The 20,148-nt window shown below is 29.6% G+C and overlaps 3 protein-coding genes across 4 annotated transcripts; all 3 read left to right on the forward strand.

Moving 5' to 3' along the window:
* The first annotated feature begins 128 nt into the window (after positions 1-128).
* On the forward strand, positions 129-3,097 carry LOC145180326 (cap-specific mRNA (nucleoside-2'-O-)-methyltransferase 1-like). 2 transcript variants are annotated; one of them, XM_090081130.1, is made up of 2 exons: positions 129-301; positions 629-3,097. In XM_090081130.1, exons 1-2 carry the CDS (start codon positions 163-165, stop codon positions 2,983-2,985), a joined length of 2,496 nt encoding a protein of 831 aa, XP_089937256.1. In that variant the 5' UTR covers positions 129-162; the 3' UTR covers positions 2,986-3,097. The 2 variants fall into 2 exon arrangements, with proteins under 2 accessions (XP_089937256.1, XP_089937257.1); XM_090081131.1 differs by having other exon boundaries at positions 135-314.
* Positions 3,098-3,210: 113 nt separating this feature from the next.
* LOC145202501 (PACRG-like protein) lies at positions 3,211-9,530 on the forward strand. The gene is made up of 7 exons (XM_090081134.1): positions 3,211-3,712; positions 3,834-3,898; positions 3,998-4,088; positions 6,346-6,480; positions 6,639-6,740; positions 6,820-6,900; positions 9,140-9,530. The coding sequence occupies exons 1-7, from the start codon at positions 3,587-3,589 to the stop codon at positions 9,191-9,193; spliced, it is 654 nt and encodes a 217-aa protein (XP_089937260.1). The 5' UTR covers positions 3,211-3,586; the 3' UTR covers positions 9,194-9,530.
* A 2,399-nt stretch (positions 9,531-11,929) lies between these two features.
* LOC145199713 (T-complex protein 1 subunit eta-like) lies at positions 11,930-20,148 on the forward strand. The gene is made up of 10 exons (XM_090081135.1): positions 11,930-12,045; positions 14,639-14,899; positions 16,272-16,397; positions 16,548-16,600; positions 17,044-17,215; positions 18,335-18,499; positions 18,584-18,870; positions 19,108-19,240; positions 19,348-19,555; positions 19,684-20,148. The coding sequence occupies exons 1-10, from the start codon at positions 12,013-12,015 to the stop codon at positions 19,905-19,907; spliced, it is 1,662 nt and encodes a 553-aa protein (XP_089937261.1). The 5' UTR covers positions 11,930-12,012; the 3' UTR covers positions 19,908-20,148.

Raw genomic sequence — 20,148 nt, forward strand, 5'->3', positions numbered from 1 at the left:
ATCATCATCATCATCATCATCATCATCATCATCATCATCATCATCATCATCATCATCATCATCATCATCATCATCATATCATTTTTATTATTGTTTGTTTATATGTAATAACAATACCATTTGTTTATTCTCACATTAAAGGTTCATATAAAAATTACAAAAATGAGTCATAAAAGAAAACATACCTTTGATATTGATGGTTCAGATGATGTTTCAAGTAAAAATAAAAAGCATAAAGAAGATGATTATCACTCTGATAATTTCTCTCATGGGGTTTTTGCAAAAAACTTGGTTAAAAATGGTAAGAATGCATGGTTAGTTCATTTTGTTTTTATTGGTTTTTTAAGAATTATGTTCACTTGCTTTTACTTAGAATAAAATCTTTTGTTGCAATTAGCTTTCCATCAAGTTTATATTCTTTAATAGATTTAAAGATTTTTTTTATATAAAATTTTTTCAACAAAGAAAAAATATTTTAAAGTTAAATCTGTAGTTGTGCGTCCAGTTTTTATATACCAAAATAATTGTTATTAATAATTTCTTTTTCTTGTTGTTCTTTTAATTGATGCACTTTGTCATTATTATTTTGTTTCTATGTATACTTATAGCAATTTTGTTCTAATTAAAGGTCCCCTATTAGACAGCAAACAAAAACATGCATTTGATACTGATGATTCAGATGATGATTCAAGTAAAAAGGATTCATCTATTGAAGATAGTTTTACTCAAATTTACAGCTCAGCTGCCCAACGCATGATGTCGAAAATGGGTTATGCAAAAGGCAAAGGTTTGGGTAAAAATGAAACTGGGCGTGTAGATATTGTAGAGGCTTCAAATCAACGAGGTAGAAGAGGTCTTGGTCTTAAATTGGATGGGCTTGAAGCAAAAGCAAATGCTTCATGGGATATTGAGGAAAAAATTATGGTCCGACAAGATCCAGATTGGATGACAAGTTGTGAATTAGATATGCCTTATTATTCTGAAATGAAGAACTGGATTGTTATATCTGATAGGAAAGAATTTATTACAGATGAATATGACTTTTGTGAACCAGAAATTTTAGATGCTATCATTAAAAGTAAAAATGTATTTGATAAACTGGGTCAAAAAGAATTTCTTCATGCTCGTACACGAGCTAATCCATATGAAACTATAAGAGGTGCTATCTTCCAAAATCGTGCTGCAATGAAAATGGCAGAGATTGATGCTTCATTTGATTTTATGTTTACCAACCACAATAAGAGAGACTCAAATAATCCTTTAGATCTGCTTTACTTTGCTGATATTTGTGCTGGTCCTGGGGGTTTTTCAGAATATGTTTTTTGGAGATCAAAATGGCGAGCAAAAGGTTTTGGAATGACCATAAAAGCTGAATGGGCAAATGATTTTAATCTTGCTGATTATATTGCAGGAACACCAGAAACATTTGACTGTTATTATGGAAAAGGTGGATATGAAGGTGATGGAGATATCTTCAAAGAAGAAAATCTCACAGCTTTCAGAAAATATGTTTTAGAAAATTCTGATAACAAAGGATTACACTTTGTTATGGCTGATGGTGGTTTTTCAGTTGAAGGTCAGGAGAACATTCAAGAGATATTATCAAAACAGCTTTACTTATGTCAGTTTCTATGTGCTTTATCAGTTTTGAGAATAGGTGGCCATTTTATCTGCAAGTTGTTTGACTTGTTTACTCCATTTAGTATTGGACTTGTTTATCTAATGTACAGAGCTTTTGATCAGATTTGTATCTTCAAACCTGTTACCAGTCGTCCTGCAAATTCAGAACGTTATTTAATTTGTAAAGGTTTACGTGAAAATTCTAACTTCATTCATGATTATATGTTTGATATCAATAATCAAATTAACAATTTAAAAGGTACTAAGCAGGATGTTCAAGAAGTTGTTCCAATACCTATTATTAAAAAAAGTGCAGCATTTTTTGAGTATATGTTTACTTCCAACAATTCAATCGGTGCAAGACAGATTCTTGGATTACAAAAGTTAGCCAGGTTTGTCCAAAATCCAAGTTTAGTAGGACCTGATCAAGCAGAAGTTAGAAAGCAATGTTTAGAAGCTTGGAAAGTTCCACTTGATGCTCGGCTGAATCCACCTAAAAATGATCCTGATGTTCAGTTTGATAAACTTAAGAAGTCTCCTTCAGTAGATTGGATGAGCAAAAAAAGTGAAGTTTTTGATTTAAAGTTGTTAAAAAAGATAAAAAGTATTTATGATTACAAGTTTGCTGTTTCTGGAGGAGAGCGTGTTTTTCTATTTAGTTTAGGCAGGCATTTTATTTTCAAGTGGGATCCAGCTGTTCACCACCATCCTAATTGGAAAAGAATAGAAAAAATAAACTTTGAGTTACCACGGTTTACTTTGCTTGATGCTGAAATTGTGAATGAGCTAAAAGGTGATGGGAAAGGACAACGTAAGATGTTTGCAGTTCATATATTAGATGCTATTTATCTTGGTGAGGAATATGTTGGAGATAAGTCTTTTAGTGATAGAATGAAGCTTTGTAAAGCATTTGTAAAAGCACTTTCCAAACCTTGTCGAAATATTGCTACTATCCAGGTAAAATCATATTACGAACTAACAGAACTGGAAAATGTTTTTAAAGGTATGAACCTTAAACAAATGAAATCTCACAATGAGAAAAGAATTACTTTTTCTTCTGACATTTCTTCAGAAAAGTATTTTGTTCCAACAGGTCTGTATATAGTTGAACGTGTCCGTCAACCTTGGCATTTGCAATACAGTTATTCTTCAAAGAAATTATATTTTTACAATGAGGAAACAAAGGAAGCTGTTTTTGAAGGTACAAAAGATTCTATTGCTGATGTGATGTATAGCATCTCTAAAAGAATGTTTTGGAAGTGGGAAACTCACATGGGTTTAGATCTACTTTCTACTAAAGGTGATGAAGTTTCCATTGCAGCTTTTATTGCTTTTATTAATGAAAAAAAAATAAAAATCAAATAAAAGAAAAATCAAACAAAAAATTTTTAATTTTTTTTGTTTAACAAAAAAATGTAAAACAATATGTACTATAAGTATAAGAGTAACAAATGTGTAATAAATATGATATAAATGATATAGATGTGTTTCCTAGTGTTTTAGCATAAAACAAAAGCTTTTTGACTCATTATTTGCTGTTTACATGTTATGTTGTTTATGTTTTCCTTTGTTGATTTATATAAATAGCTAATTTTTGTTCCAAGAATGTTTATGTTTTTATAAAAAAAAACAAAAACATTTTGATCTTTTTTTTAAAAGAATTAAAATGTTTTCATAAAAACTGTTTCATAAAATCTAAATGCTACCATTTGTTGCTACAAATGGTTTTTTATATACTTTTTTAAAAAACCTGTGAAGTAGCTTCTGATAATCGTGGTCCTATAAATATTGCAAAGTTTGTAGATAATAATATTCATAAACTAATGTAGAAGCTCAATCTAAGATATTAGATTTTCTCTGAAGATGAGAGTTTATTATGATTGATGATGATTGATGATGACTGATGGTGATTGATGATGATTTATAGATGAGTATCAGTCAACTGTATAATATAGAAATATAGTTAATGGCATCAAATACTGTGCTTGCATCACCCAATAGAAAAAAATGTTCAGCAAAACAACCAGTGCTGGGAAAGTGTGACCAGCCCCATAAAATTTCTGATCGCTTGAATCCAAAAACTGTTGACCCTGTAAGATTTTATTTGTGTATACTAATATTGGCTTCATTAATCATATTGATATTTTGCTCATTTTTAGACAATTTAATTTCTAGCACCATAAATTGTTAAAACCGTTCTTTTTATTTTGCAGTTTAATAAGAAGGAGATAAATTCAGTATTCGCTTCAGCTTATGCTAGAGGTGCTATTCCTTGCCGGTAATAAAGTTAGGATTTGCATTTTTGATATAATTTTAAAAGATGTTTTATTTATGTTGTCTGACTTAAGAATTACATTACAAAGGAAATCCTTTTTAGTTTAGTTCATGGCTCAGTGAAGCATTCTTTACAATGGACCAAGCCTCCTGAATCTTTAGAGTTTGACCCTTTGTTACTTACATTTGCAGAGGTTGGTTGGTTTACTTATCTTTTTGTTGTTTATCTTTTCTAAATTATGAACCTTAGATAATGATTATTCATCCAAGTCATTAAATTTTAATTGCTAGAAAAGTTTTAGCAAAGAATAATGTAGTATTTATCTCCAGCGGCTTTCCTTTTACAAATTTTTATAACACCATTCAAATTTAATATTTATGCTTTGTTTATAGTTTAAGACCAAAATGTTTAATGATACATTGATGAATAAATTTTCATAAAGTTTTACAAAAAATTGAACTTTATGATAATTGGGGTGTGGCAAGAAGTCAGAACAGTAAAATTGTACCCATAATGCAATTTGGACAATTCTTTTACTAATTGGAAGATAGTAAAATTCACAAAATAGAAAATGTCAAAAAAAGTCAGAATAGAAAGTTTTAACTTTAGTGTGCAATTTCTAAAAGTATCTTAAGTTAATTTTATCAATAAACCATTTATTACATTAAAAACAAAAGCTTTTACAATTTAACATTGACAAAAAATACTGACAAATAGCACTGAAAAGTTAGAAAGTAAACGAGAATAAGAATTCTAAAAAAAACTAGAAAAAAAAACAAATTTTAAAAAACATTTTATAATTTTACATTAACAAGTGCTTCCTCAAAAATGGAAAAACATTAAAAAACAAGCATAAATGTTGTTGTTTTTTTTGTTGTTTTTTTAATCAAATTAAGTTTGTTTTTGCTGGACTATTATACATTTAATATTGCTAATCAATTCTTTACTATTGATTCTTTAAAAAAAAATTGCATTCTTTTTTTTCCTTCTTTTACTCAAGCTCACAAACTACTGTACTTCCTCTGGAGTGACATTTTTCAAACAATACTTGATTCTTCCAATTAATTTTTGAACATTTTTAGCTTCTCACTTTCCCTTGTAGACTAAACTTTTCAAACAGCCCCAAAAGTCTTTGATTGACCTTATCTCAGTGCAGTTGTTAGGGTTATGTTTCTTAAGAATACAATGGATTCTTTTACTGTCCAGAAAACGAATTGCATTTTTAGCATAATGAGCTGAAAGCTAAGTCAGGCCAAAAGATGTTAATGCCATCAGGATATTGTTATTGCATGGAACAGAATCAAAATATTTTCAATGCAATTTTTTTTGTATGTGTTTTTGTTAACTGAATATCCAGATTAATGATCAAGTCATAGCTTTGTGACCAATTGCAAGCTAAACCAATATTTTACTTTCAATTTTAGCTTTTATTGTGTACTTGAGGTCTGCAGAGGCATTCTTGGGGTCATTGGAGTAGCACTCATCATCCCCAACAACTGTGGAGTTTGACAAACAAAAATAAGATCCATCATCCAAATAAAACCTTTGTTAACTTTTTATACAAGCGCTTGCATTTAAGGCGAGTGACAGCTATTTGCTTCTCAGACCGTTTTACTAATGATTCTGGATGATGGTATTTGATGTTTTTTACAATCTATGAGTAGTGGGTGTGGTCAAAATTTTGAGTTTTTCGGCTCCTTTTCTAATGGTTGTTTTAGCATTATTGTTTAAATAAGCAGTAAGCTGTTTGATTTCACTTTTTTTTTTCGTAAATTTCGCAATAATCTTTCAGTTATCAATCAAAACAAATTCTGTACATTAATTTTAAATACCTAGTTTTTCTGAATGAATTTCTTTCACACAAATTTAATTGTATAATTAATTTTGAACGATGAATTACGTGATTTTATTTCAAAATCCTGCGCGGAAATTTCGCAGCAATCTTTTAATTATCAATTAAAACAAATTCTGTACTTCATTTAATGCTCTATCAAATGACACATACAGGTTTAAAATTGGTCTACTATTTGCAAAGTCATTGAAGCTGATGAATACATGCTGAACGTATGATTAATTTTAATGGGTATTCTTCTAGTTTACCTTTCATTAGACAAATTTGTTCTTAAATATTTTCGTTCTTCAAAAAACAACAAAGTTCTCACAAATTGCAATGAATGAACTTTTACATTTTTTTAAATATCGATAACATTTTACGAAATAAAATTGTAACCGTGATTGCATTAAGTCAACCGGATTTATTTCCGTTCTCACATAATTCCTTTCTGACTTTTTCCCTTTCATGTATTTTTCTGTTCTGACTTACTTGTGTTCTTACTTATTTCTGTTCTGAATTTTTACCACGGTCTGGGTTATTCAATGTTCTAATGTCTTCTCATTTGACATTTTTCTGTTCTGACTGCTTGTAGTATCCCAAAGTGATTGTTTTCCAGGGCTTAAAGGAAACGTCTCACCCTTACTCTTTTTTGGCTTACGAAGGATTTATGCAATTGCTAATGGTAGAAAATGCTCATGATCAGCTAGTACCTCTTTTACCCAAACTTGCGCCATCGTTTAAAAGTGCTCTTGTAAGTAACGTTAAGCTTGTAGGGTAAATAACCAAAGTATAAAATTGACAAGTATACTGGTGTATACTTGTCAATTTTATATTTTATACTGGTGTAATTAACTATCAGCGTCAATTTATCTTTGTTATTTGTGGATAATATTATTAGTCTTTTTTAAGCTTATAGATTCACGTTTTGAAGCGACATTAGAAGTCATTGTACAAGTCAGCAATATAACTGGAACGTCCTTCAATCAGTCTTTGAAAAATATCCTACCTCAGGTAAATCTATATGTTTCGGGTCTTCAAATTAAAGTACAAGTAGAAATTCAATGGTAATTTCTTTTTCAACTTATTTAAGATATCAAGAAAAATGTCATCAAAAACATCGAAGGACAATATAATTGCATCTTTGCAGAAAATAGAATATAACGGCGGAGCAGTATGTAAATTTTTTTTGGCATAAATCATTTGCATATAAAGTTAATACAAATAATTATATTATTTATATACAGCTAACAAAATACTTATAATTTAAAAAAAAAATTAAGAGAATTCTAAACATGTCCATGTTTAACGTACATTTACGTTTCTGAATCAATTTCTGCAGAGCTTATAGTTGGTGAGGGTTCTGATTGTATTATGTATTCCGTGTTTGATAATGTCGTGTTTCTTCTTTGTCTTTTCCTCCTTTTCTTCTTCTTTGTTTTAATTTCTTCGCCTAATAGTTCAACTTCGATACTTTTACATAGTCTCTTGGCAACTTCGTTGATACTATGGTTACAATAAATAATAACTAGGGGTTGCAGTAAACAGGACATGCATCTAAAGAAAGTGAGCGTTTTCAGCATTTTGTATGTTATTTCTTTAAAATAAATCTGTTGAACTCCCCAATTCATTAACAAAATTACATAAATAGTATAGGGTAACCAGTTCAACAACAATAAATTAGATAAACGAAATGCGCCTGTATTATTTCTTAGATCTATCGGTATACTCTCGGGGGATTCTTCCACTTCAATTGATTTCTCGTGTTTTCTTTTAGCCTTAAGTATTAAGAATTCAATTACGAGAAACGATAACATGGGAGCAATCACAAAACAATACAGAAATGCAGAATACAAATCATAGCGATAATTCTGATACATATAGCAAAGGTTTTGATCTGTAGATTTCTGCAATAGCATAAACGTTATCATGGCCAATATCCCTGCGCCAACCCATACTAAAACCAATGTTAAATTAACATTTATAAAAGTTCCTTGTAATGGTCTCTTTTTATATTGTTGTATAGTACTAAGGAGGCATTCTGAAACTACTAGCACAGTAGAAAATAAACACAAAACAGTCCAACAAGTATCAATCGATAGTAGTACGAAACACACGTTTTGCTTGAACAGCCATTCGTCGCCTTTTCCGTATAGAAAAGTTATTGCAGTCCCAATTACATTCGTGATACATAAGTTTAAAAGAAGCTTTAGGTGCGTTGTTCGTTTAGTTGTTTTGATGTAACACAAAATCACAACAAGGTTCAGTAAAAGTGCAAGTATGAATAACAAGGTGAAAAAAGCAAGCTCAGCCCTGTGATTTGCTTCCGACAGTAGGTTTTCTTCATTTGTACTGTTTAAGTTGTTTGCTTGTGAGTTATTCATTGGATTTCGTTTTTCTTTTTGCTCATATTTTACTTGATTTTTATACTTCGTAGCATTTTTTTTTTTGTCGTTTGTATTCGCGTCTCGTTGGTTATTTAAATGACGACATATAAATCATAAATGATTTACGTTATTTTAGCTATCAATGGTTTGAATTTGCTATTAGATGCCCACTGATTTTTTTTTTCTTTTTATCAAAGTTCGGTATATTAGCTTTATTTTGTGTCTTTACATAGACACCCGTAAGAAATTTCCTAGGGGGTACAAACTAATTCACGTTTGCTTTGGAGCTTTTGCTAGGGGTACAAATTAGTTTATTTTTGCAAAAAAATTACTGAAATAAGCTTCAAATAAAGGTGGGGGGGGGGGAGGGAGGCGGGGGTGTTCTCAATTTAATAAGTAACTTATTTAGCGATATAACTAATAGTATATTGTTTCTTAATTTGTTGGTAAACCAAATGTTTCTTAATATCTACTTCTTAAGATTTTTCCCGAAATGACTGTTTTCCGGGAAGAAACGAAAAAGATTTGCTTGTCACATTGAGAATATGTTTTTCTCAAGTGATACTATGAAATCTCGATATAACGAAGCCTGGTAGGAAATGAAATAAGATCTGCTATATGATCAGCAAAAAAATTTCTTAAAAATTCTTTTATATTGATATTCTACTGTAGATATTAATTCATCATTCTACTGTAACATATAGTAGAGCCTCGATATCACGAGCTTACGTCTTACAACATTTTGCTCTGATATTTTAGCGCTGTTATGTATTTAAAATCCACGTAATCGTTTGTATAATAATTTCGCGTTTGGAAAATGTTTCGATGAAAAATTTAAATTAAGAAAACATTTATGCGGCAGAGTGATGCAAGTGCGGCTCTACATATGCATGTATAAATGATACGTGAAAGATAATATATCTTGATGTATTTCTGATCTTTAAAAGAATTATTAAACTGTTACTGTCGTATGCCGTGGGTTTTTACTGTCGTATTTAGTATTTAATATGTTCTTATTTGCTTTAGGAATGTTCTTCAATAATCAAGTCTCGAATTCCGACGTACATGTCAGTTCTTTGAGTTTTAGTAGTAGATTTTAGACTGTCCTACAAGATGACAGTTTTTTTTTTAATTAAAATTTTACGGAAAAAGTTTTTCTATATGAGTTACTTATATATAAATTCATACTTTCTAAGCATAAATAGTTTCTTAAAAATAAATTTTTAAAAATTTCTCATAAAGATTTCGTATTGTTAAAACGATTATTGTAAATTATTCTAATCAAAAGGGTGAAAGTTCACGTGCGCGCAAGTTTTAATATCAGTTTTTTTTATTATTTATTACTATATCGTTCAGTGTGGAAGAATTTTTTTCAACGTTCCGAAGTTACTTATCTAAATATTCTCAAAGTATGCCGCAATATCTATCATCTCAATCTTATAATAAAATATTGAATAAAAACCTTATTTTTAAAATTGCATTCAGTTTTCTAAAGAAAAAGAAAATTGTTTGTAAAAAACCAAATTATGCACCCTTTTCTTTTGACTTGTTGAGTTCAATTATTTAACGTGGCCAAAGTGTTATGCGCTTGTTATAGCGAGACTTATTAATAAGTATTCTTCGACGAATGTAGAGTATTGGTTCATGATTTCTGCTTGTTAGCTTTATGGTAAGTCACCTATCGAAGCAAATGCTGTTTTTACATTTAGGATACCGTTATAAACATTCCTAAGACAACAAACAAGTTCACATTTTCTAGACAGCTCTTAGTCTTATAAAATTAACTATTCAGTATATCATTAATTTAAATCTATGTTAAGAAAGAATTTACTCCGCTAAAACTGAATAACAAAAGGCAGACTAGCGCATTAGATTAGGAGTAATATAATTTTTGGGAATAAATTTTGAACGAAACTAAATTGGATTTTACAATGATTACTTCCGTCGTGCTGGATTTTTATAGATAAAATTGATTACTTTTACAAGATAAAATACGTTAAAATGTTAACTCTATCACGCTTTTTCAGTATTCATTTAATTTTTAATCGATGTTTTGTCTTTTTTTTTATTCAAAAGTTACAATCATCTAAACAGATCTGTTGGTGGGGATTTCACTCTGGGCCTTATACAGGGCGAGGTCGCAAAGTTCCATTAAAACATAAAATTAAACCCTTAAAAATTTCTGCATAAAGACTTTCAACTAGAAAGATTTCCCCGCCGCCGCCCCCCCTCCCCCTTTTGCAGCCGTGCTAGGGCTTGGAAGCTCACCAGAGTAAGTTGGCTTAAGTCTTATTTATCCCATTGAAGAGTTTGCATTTATACACCGCAACATGCTTTAAATTTGGATATTACTCCTCTTAGTTCTGTCACTTGGGTGTATGCCATATTAGGGCAAATTGTAGAGGTACTGATTTTTTGTAGCTTTTTTACACTTGAAATCTTCCAGAAAATTAGAAAGTTAGTAGCTAATAACTTCATGCCCAAAATTTTTTAAGAAAAACTTTTAAATATCTCCTCTATTCAGCAAATAGTTAAGGTTAAAATGGCGCAATAAGGTACAGTAAGTTTTTTTAATTTAGCGGAACCCATGATAATTTTATCGCAACATATTCTATTTTTAATATTAAGTTGCGATAGATTTTAATATCCCTATTTAAGATATCTTCAAGTGACAATTTTGGAGACTGTAAAAGTTACGTAAATGCATTAATAACAGAACGTCTGTGTTTTAATAGACGTTTGTTATTAAACTCCATAATTCAACTAGAAACTATGCCAGTTGAAATTCTAATGCACAAGCCACAAGATAAATAAGTTATTACTTAAAAGTTAATAATGTTTCAATTTAAATAGCTTTAATTACTTGATATTTAAAAAAATATACATTAAAAAAACTCAAAACCTAAAAAGTATAGCTTGCTCTAATTCATTTAAGTCAGCAAAAAGTCCATGGTCTTATTTAACACTTTTGTTTCAATTTTAGTTTTTTTTATACTTAAAAAAGAAGGAAAATGATTATTTACTTAGAAGTATCCGAATTCCTTCAATGCATCGTTAAAATGCATCGAAACACGCATCGTTAAACAATACATCGAAAAACCTTTGTCGTTAAACGATGTATCGTTAAACAGTGCATTAAAAAAATAAAAATATAAAACAGCTAGATTCAGATCTAAAACTTTATTTTTCACAATAATGGTGAAGAAAATTTACTGAAAGAAGAAAGTTTCTAATTTTTTTTTGGAAAATTGAATCAAACTATTAAAGGCACATCATTCAATTTCTTCATTTGTCTTAAGCTCTCTTTTATATAAACAAGTTTTTAAACTTTAGATGCTGAAAAATTTATTCTCCTGTCACCACAGATATTTTCAGCTGTGGAAAACACTCGTTTAGAGCTGGAGGAAACTGCTGTCAATGTTCTCCTGGCGAGGCGGGTAAGTTTAGGATACTTAACTGATTGGTTTTTCCAGTAACGAAGTATATCCCAATTATCGGGATAATAAAGTGTCAATTTGTGTCTGTATTTTTTTCATTGTGTTTTGTTGTGTGTCATTAATGAGGGATTTTGATGTATTAGGTGAGAGGGTGCTCCTTAGTTCGGCCTTGAACATGTTGACCACAGCTTCCTTCTGGGGGATATCTTGGTCATGTTGTATTTTTGCCCAATACTACATAATGTTGATCCTTTGTAACGTGAATCTAAGATTTTTGCATATGCGTATTCTGAAAATTTTGATTGAATTGTCGTTAAAAAATATAATGTTGCTCCCTAGTTACTATGAAATTATTTCATCGAGGCCATGTTAACTTTTCAGTTTTTCCGATTGTCATGATGCGCATTTACCTTACGGTCCGAAAATTATTTCCTAAGAATGTTCTGGAAATAAACAACAAATATGGCGTCTGCTATGCAAGGCAGGGGAATTATGGTGAGTTCTATATCTGGCAATATCAATAACATCATAATACAATCGTAGTGTAAAAGTTAAGGGTAACCCAGTATTTGTCGTGTATTATAATATGCGTATAATTTTGAATGGTAATATAAATCTTATCTGAGATCTAAATTGTTTTATATACGCGAAAATATAAATAGCTTCATTCTACAAATGTTTAATGCTTTTTGCATAGACATATTCAATATAGGTTCAAATGAACTTTACGTATTAAATTAGAAAAATTAAGGTTTAGGAGCAAAACTGTTCTATCACTGTGCATTGACCATGACTGATCAAAATTAAAACCAATCCAATAAACTTGATTTTAGCTTTTAAAACACTTTTTAGCTTCCATCTAATTATATTTTTAGGCAAACATGTGTTTGATGACAAATCCCTTTGTTACCTCGTTAGACCTAAACAATCAGTTTGGTTGTTTGCTGAATACTTGCTTGTCATTCCATGCTTGTTGAAGTAATATCATTTGCTTTTAATATAAGATCTCCAACAATACAGATTTTCTGTAAATGACAATTATTAGATTTTCTGCTTGCAAAATCAGAACAGTGGGTCCCATAAATTTCCATCATACTGAATGTGTTTGGAGCTTAACTTATCGGGAAAGAAAACAAGTTACAAAATGTGCAGTATACATTTATTCCTAAACTAAAACATTTAATGGAAAGAAAAAATTAGTTGAATTAGCTACAGAGTTGAATGGTCTTTTTGGTATTAAAAAGTCTTAGGCAGCATTTTATGGTGAGCCAGGTTTATAAACTTTTTAACAATCAATCAAAATTAATGATGAATCAGCTGCTTGTTTAACCATTAAAAATAACTTTAATTAGCTAGTAAACCAAATTAGAAATAATTCATAAAAATAGTTTCAACAATTTATTATTGTTCTTAAAATTTTAGTTTTGAAATATTCTTTACAAGAAGTTGGAAGAGAAAACTCTGTAAGATATTTCAAATTTGGTTTTAACTAATAAGAAGTTTTGAATTAGTTGTTTTAATTATTTAAACTTTTTTTTTTTGTATAAATTATGAAAAAATATCTTTGAGTTATAAAGTAATTGGTGCCTGAGACAGGTTTCCAGTGATTAAATATCATTTGAAGCAAAACTTAAGCTCCTCATAAGACTATTGATTAACATAAAACAACTACGCAGTTGCTATTTTGCTCTTTTTCTGCTAATTAAAAAAATTGGTAGAGTGTCAACCAATTTTTAAGCTCTTAATATTTGGTACATTTTCAAATATGGAATAAGTTTGCAGAATGTGACGCAAATTGTATATAATATAATAAGGAAAATGAATGATAGAGAATGTTAGTCGGAACTTTATTAAGAATATAAGTATAAGTTATGTAGCTTCTATCAAATAATATTATAAGTATATTAAAACTATGTTAACGAACAACACCAAGACCCATTCAACCAAATACACATTGAAATGAAAAATGCCAATAGCAACCTTGCTCTTGATCAGTAATAGTGTAATCTAATAGTTTTCTGGCAAATATAGAGCAATGGTGCTTTTGTAGAGAGAAATTTTTAAATTTGACATTTCAGTAGTCTGACTATTCAACTGTTTCTTTTAGTTCTTTATTTTTATAAATACTTAACAAAATAATAATTTTTAAAAATGTATCTATATTTCTGAATGTGTATATGGAAACATCTGCAAAAGGCTTCTTACTTATTGACTTACAAACTGTTTTTCATAGAGGTAATGTGATTGAAATTTTAGTAAAAATGTATCATTAACAATTAGACTTATAGTGTAGTAGAGTTAGACTCGCAACTAGGCTAATAATTTAGTAAGCTAAACATCATTTGATTCTACATGTTCAATAAACTGTAAAACAAGTGTTTAAGAAACATTTCAATGATGAAAATGGAAATAAAATTGTTCAATCCCTTTTGTTTTATCAAAATATTTGATTATAATTATTATTATAATTGATTATAGTTATAAAAAGATTGAAATTTTTTGCCGTACTATAATTGGTATAAAAGTTATAGTTATTAGTTTATAACACTAAAATGCTATAGGTGATCTGAAATTATGCTTTTACAAAATTGTATGATAGGTTTATAGCAATTTTTTTATTCTTGCCTTTAATTTATCTTCTGTACTCCACTAAGTATTTATACTTTGGAATACTAACTATAAGCAATATTTTATTAATAATAAATAACCCATCTTTCAAAAACAAACCTCCTTTCTTTTAGAATTTGTTTTATTAGTCAAAATGATAACTTTCTAATAACCAAAATAATAGGTATGAGTTATCTAATGTTCCAAATAATAATAATATCAGTTTGCAAATAATGTTAATAATAGCTATTATCTTGAAATAGGTATAGGTGTAAGCTGTAAGTCTGAATTAGGCTTTACTTGTCCTGTACAAATTATATTCAAAAATATTTATCAGAGTGGTCAAAATCCCAAATTAAATCACTGATCAATATTTATCTTACTTTATGTCACAGTTTTTTTTTTTTTTGTTTTTGTTTTGGATATAGAGGAGTATAAGTTATTTACAAAGATGTTAACATTAGTGCAAATTTTTCTTTAGCAACCTCAGATAATTCTACTAAAAGAAGGTACCGATACTTCTCAAGGTATTCCTCAACTAATAAGTAATATCAATGCCTGTGAAGTGGTTGCTGATGCCATTAGAACAACTCTTGGTCCACGTGGTATGGACAAACTTATTGTTGGAGGGAATGGGAAAGCAACAATATCAAACGATGGAGCCACCATTGTAAAGTTGTTAGATATTGTTCATCCAGCTGCAAGGACTCTAGTAGATATTGCCAAATCACAAGATGCTGAGGTATATTCTCTCGCTCTTTTTTTTTTTTTTTTTTCAGTTAGTACCCAGGCATCTTGTGCTCATTACCTGACAACAGATTGGATTTAACTCATTATCTTTGATATTATATCTTGATGTAATACTTTTTTTTAAATATATATATAAGAAAACTATAACTTCCACTTAAAAACTCCAGCTTGTTTACAGCTACAAGAAATTTTAACATTTTCATTTAAAATAATGATCAGAATATCTTAAGAAATATTAGTTTAAAGCATGCCAAGGTACTTATCTCTTTATCATTGATTATTGGTGAAGATTTTTTTAGAATTACAAAATAAGTATAATTATCCATAGTTAATATTTCCATATATAATATTTTATAATCATTTCCAAAGTTAATAAACTTTGATTTACTGTGAAATTTTGGCTTCATTAAATGGCATTATTAGTGTTTAAAAATTCTTTTTTTCCAAATCTTAATAGTTATTTTTTCATTGTTTCTTATTAACTTTGGAATATTTCATATTACAACTTTTTAGAATATAGCAAATAGATAATTCAAAAATTCATCAGATATTTTGGATATTATGTTGAACCAAAGCAAATAATGCCATTTTTGAACTCGACTCCAAAAATTACATATAAAAAGCAGTATTAGATAAACAATTTATGTGTTACATTGTAAAATGAATTATTTTTAACAAAATTGTAGGTCAATAGTTTCACTAGGAGTCATCATTTTCAAGTAAACATAAGTAACTCTTGCAAGCATGTTAGGAGTTGGGTTCTTTTGCTCAATATTTGATCTAAGACTTTTGCCACTTTGAATTATATATAGTTTAATATTAAAAGGAGGACTCATCCTTTATTCATCCTGCCTTTTTTGACAAAGCCAATTGTAATTAATGTTAAGAAAACAAAAACCTTGATTAAGTTTATAAAGAAACGTGACTTAGACCCTTTTGAAAAAATGCTCTTCATTTCAATGTAGGATTTTTCTAAGAACGATTTGTTAAAAAGTTTATATATTTATATATACAGATTATTAGTCATGCCAAAAAAAAAAAAAACTTTAGCTTTGACTGATTATAATAGCATTTTTATTCTGATTGTATTACTTTTACCCACTTTATTTGTATTTTACATAAGAACACAACTTGACAGTTGTCAGTTATAAATCAGATTTTTTAATTTGCTTTTTAGAATTAAAATTATCTTTTGTGTTTAATTCAAAATGTGGTGTTCTATTTTTCTGTAGATGGGCAAAAATACTATTTAAATATTTTGTTTTGAAAATAAAGTTTAACAATACAAATCAAGGTGCGTAAAGCAGTGGTTACAGTTTTTGAGTAGAAAATTACACATTAAAGTTTTAAAAGCTTGTTTTCAGGTTGGAGATGGTACTACAAGTGTTATATTGTTAGCAGTTGAGTTTTTAAAACAAATCAAGCCACTGGTTGAAGAAGGAGTTCATCCTCAAATACTTATCAGAGGTTATCGAAAGGCTACAAAATTTGTAAGAATTACTTTGATATGTAAAAGTTACCATAGTTAGCATTTACTAAACTTGATTTTAGTGTTATTTATGTTCATTGATATTTAAATTAAAATTTATACATATCAAGAAATTTTCATGTATTTATTATAGTAACCAATTTTTTTTAAGGTATTGGATAAAATTCAAGAACTTTCTGTGAAGATAAAAAAAGAAGATCCTGTGTAAGTAAAAAAAAAAAGGAATCTGATTTTATTCAGGTTTATGAAAAATAAACTTAGCTTAGGTTGCTTCTTAATATGAGTGTCTTGGAGACTAGTGTTTATCTCTTAACCAAAGCTTGCACCATTTTTAAGATTAAGATTTTCTATTGTAATGTGTTCAGAATAGTACATTTTCTATATGCTAACACACAGCTTGGGTTTTTGTAACACAGCAAGATTTTTTAGATTAGGTTTATACAACTATATTTTTTATAAATAGTTTAATACAACCATTTTATCTTGCTCTCTTTTTGTTGTAGATTTTTATATATTCGCTTTCTTAAAAAATGCTTTTCAAGAAAGCAAGTATACAAAATATTTTAGAAATTGAAAGATTGCTTCTTTAAAATAAATTGAACTTAGAAATCTTTTAGTGACATGAAATTCTTTTGCTTTTATTTTAGAGAAATGAAGAAGGTTCTACAGCGTTGTGCTGAAACTGCACTTAGTTCAAAACTTGTCGCTCGTCACAAAGAGTTCTTTGGGAAGATGGTTGTGGAAGCTGTAACTCATTTAGATGAATTATTGCCACTTAACATGATTGGTGTTAAAAAGGTTCAGGGTGGTGCTTTAGAGGTTAGTTTTCAGTTCTTTTCTCTTTTGAATATTTGATTCTTTGATAAAAATATACCAGGTCAATCAAAAAGTAATTGTTAGAAAATGACCCATAAATAAAGTGCACCATATTTCTGAATACAAAAGGCTTTATTTGTTAAAATTATCATACACTATGAATGACCTGCCATCAAGAAATTAATTTGGGAAAAATATTCTGGAAGGTGAGAAATCTTGTTCATGATATTGTCCATGGCTTCGAATAAATGATTCTCTGTAGAAGAGATGTCTAACAAATATGGAGGCAGAACTTTCCATTCTAACTTCTTTATCTTCTCTTGGATCTTTGTCACATGCAATCTATCATAACCCAAAAGGTATCCTCCTTCAATTTTTCACCTTTGGGCAAGATTTTAGTAGAGATTTGTTGATATCTTAGTAATGAGCACAGATATAATCTGGCTATCAACTTCAAATATCAAAACTTCAAATATCAAAACCATAGGATATCTATTCAATGTTCCTATTTATCACAGATTATAATCAATCTCTGTGATAAATCACCCCCTCCTAGATTCCCCTACCACATCTTACAAAAAGTGTAAAGAAATATGAATATCAACTTTGTAAATATCTTTTTTCCTGGTTTTTAAGAGAAAACGAAACACAGACTCAGAGTTGGCTCAACAACAACACACAAAAAAAATTTTTTTTTAATTAAAGACACCTTTCAGATTCTATTGTGCAAAAACCTTGTTGACCAATTTTAAAAGAGTTTATGGTCAGTTTACCTAAATGTTTTGTTTTTGTTAATAAGCAAATGCTTTTTAAAAAATATTCTTAAAATGCTGTTGGAAAACAAAGTATTCTGTGCATAGAATATTTTTGTTCTTTAAAGTTGTTAAAGTTTATTGTAATTTCATTTGGTTGTAAGAATGTTCAATTCAAAAGATCGTGTGAGTGCACCTAGCGTGATTGTCAATTGTCTACGTATTTTCTTTGTCGATTTCTTTTTATATCTATACTAGTTTGATTTCTGTATTAGAGATGCAGGAACAGTAATTTTTTTTTATAATTACGCAATTGCAAATATATAACCTTTCAAATGTATCTAAAATTGTAGGTTTTTTTTGTAATTAGGCTTCTCAACTTATTCAAGGAGTTGCTTTTAAAAAAACATTCTCATATGCCGGTTTTGAAATGCAACCCAAAAAATACAAATCACCCAAAATTGCACTATTAAATGTTGAACTGGAGCTGAGGGCTGAAAAAGAAAATGCTGAAGTTCGAGTTGATAATGTTGAGGTAAATACTTAGGTATTTTATTCTATATCTTATAAAGTTCTATCTTTTGAAGTTAAATAGGGATACTTTTAAATATTTGTTTAGGAATATCAAAAAATAGTTGATGCAGAGTGGAATATTTTATACGAAAAACTAGACAATATTGTAAAAAGTGGAGCAAAGGTTGTTTTATCCAAATTACCTATTGGTGATGTTGCCACACAATACTTTGCTGATCGGGATGTATTTTGTGCTGGAAGAGTTGTTGAAGATGATTTAGTGCGGACCATGAAAGCTTGTGGTGGATCTATTCAAACTAGTGTTCAATTGCTCTCTGAGGATGTCCTTGGCTCATGCGAAGATTTTGAAGAGGTTCAAATCGGTGGAGAAAGGTATGCTTGTTGCTAACGGCTTTTGTACATACTTAGTGCTTTAAAAAAAGAAAATTATTTTAACGCACTTGATATATAAAAAAATTTTATTCGTATACTTGAAATAAGGTTGTAGTGTAATTAAAACTCTGCCGCCACGTGGTTTTTTACAATTTGCTGGCTGCTATCCCTACTTTATTTCTTTCCATTTTAATTCAATGAAAAGATCTTAATATTTCTTACTTTGTATTTGTTTAGATACAACCTTTTTAAAGGTTGTCCTAATGCAAAAACAGTCACATTGATATTACGTGGTGGTGCAGAACAGTTTATCGAAGAGACTGAACGCTCTTTACACGATGCAATAATGATAGTTAGGCGTGCCCTAAAGGTGACTGCCATTATTTATATTTGTAAATATAAATAATCTTTAATTTATGAAATTCCAGTTAGACTTTAGTGAGTTATAATAAATTTTATTTATTTGCGTATTTAAAGAATGATGCAGTTGTTGCTGGTGGTGGTGCAATTGAGATGGAGTTAAGTCGACTTTTACGCGATTATTCAAGAACTATTGCAGGCAAAGAACAGCTTATACTTGCAGCATTTGCTAAGTCATTGGAAGTTATTCCCAGACAGTTGTGCGACAATGCTGGTTTCGACTCGATTGCTTTGTTAAATAAGCTGAGACAAAAACATGCAACAGGTATTTACAAATAAATAACTTACAACAAGCAAATACAGGTATTTATGAACTGCTTTAATGATAAGTTCATTTGCTTGATTACTTCCTTAGGTTTTACATCTTGATATCAAAAAAAAAATTTTTTCTAGGTGGTCTATGGTATGGAATAGACATCTTAAGTGAAGACATTGCCGATAACTTTGAAGCATTTGTATGGGAACCTGCGATTGTTAGGCTTAATGTTTTAACTGCTGCTTCCGAAGCCGCCTGTTTAATACTATCAATCGATGAAACCGTTCAAAATCCTAAATCTGACGTGGGTGGTAATGACAACCCCATAACTGGAAAACGTGGTCGTACAGCTCAGGGTTAAATAAATTCCATACGACTCGAATGCTGTTCCAGTCAGAAAATTGTAGGTTGTCATTTGGCCAAAATTTTTCGGTCGTATTGCGGTTGTGTAGATTTGTGACATTTCTTATACAAGATTGTTTCCTTACCCTAGCTTTATTTAGAAATTCCTTTTTTTTATGTCTATAAAACCGACTGTAAAGTTTTTATGGTTCATTATTTCTGACGCCAAGCTTGACACAGATGAGCCGTTGCCGTTGTTA

This window comes from Hydra viridissima, unplaced genomic scaffold, assembly GCF_058129835.1.
Source record: "Hydra viridissima isolate aposymbiotic clone 2 unplaced genomic scaffold, HvirCarnegie_v1 scaffold_3, whole genome shotgun sequence".
NCBI classification, from domain to species: Eukaryota; Metazoa; Cnidaria; class Hydrozoa; order Anthoathecata; family Hydridae; genus Hydra; species Hydra viridissima.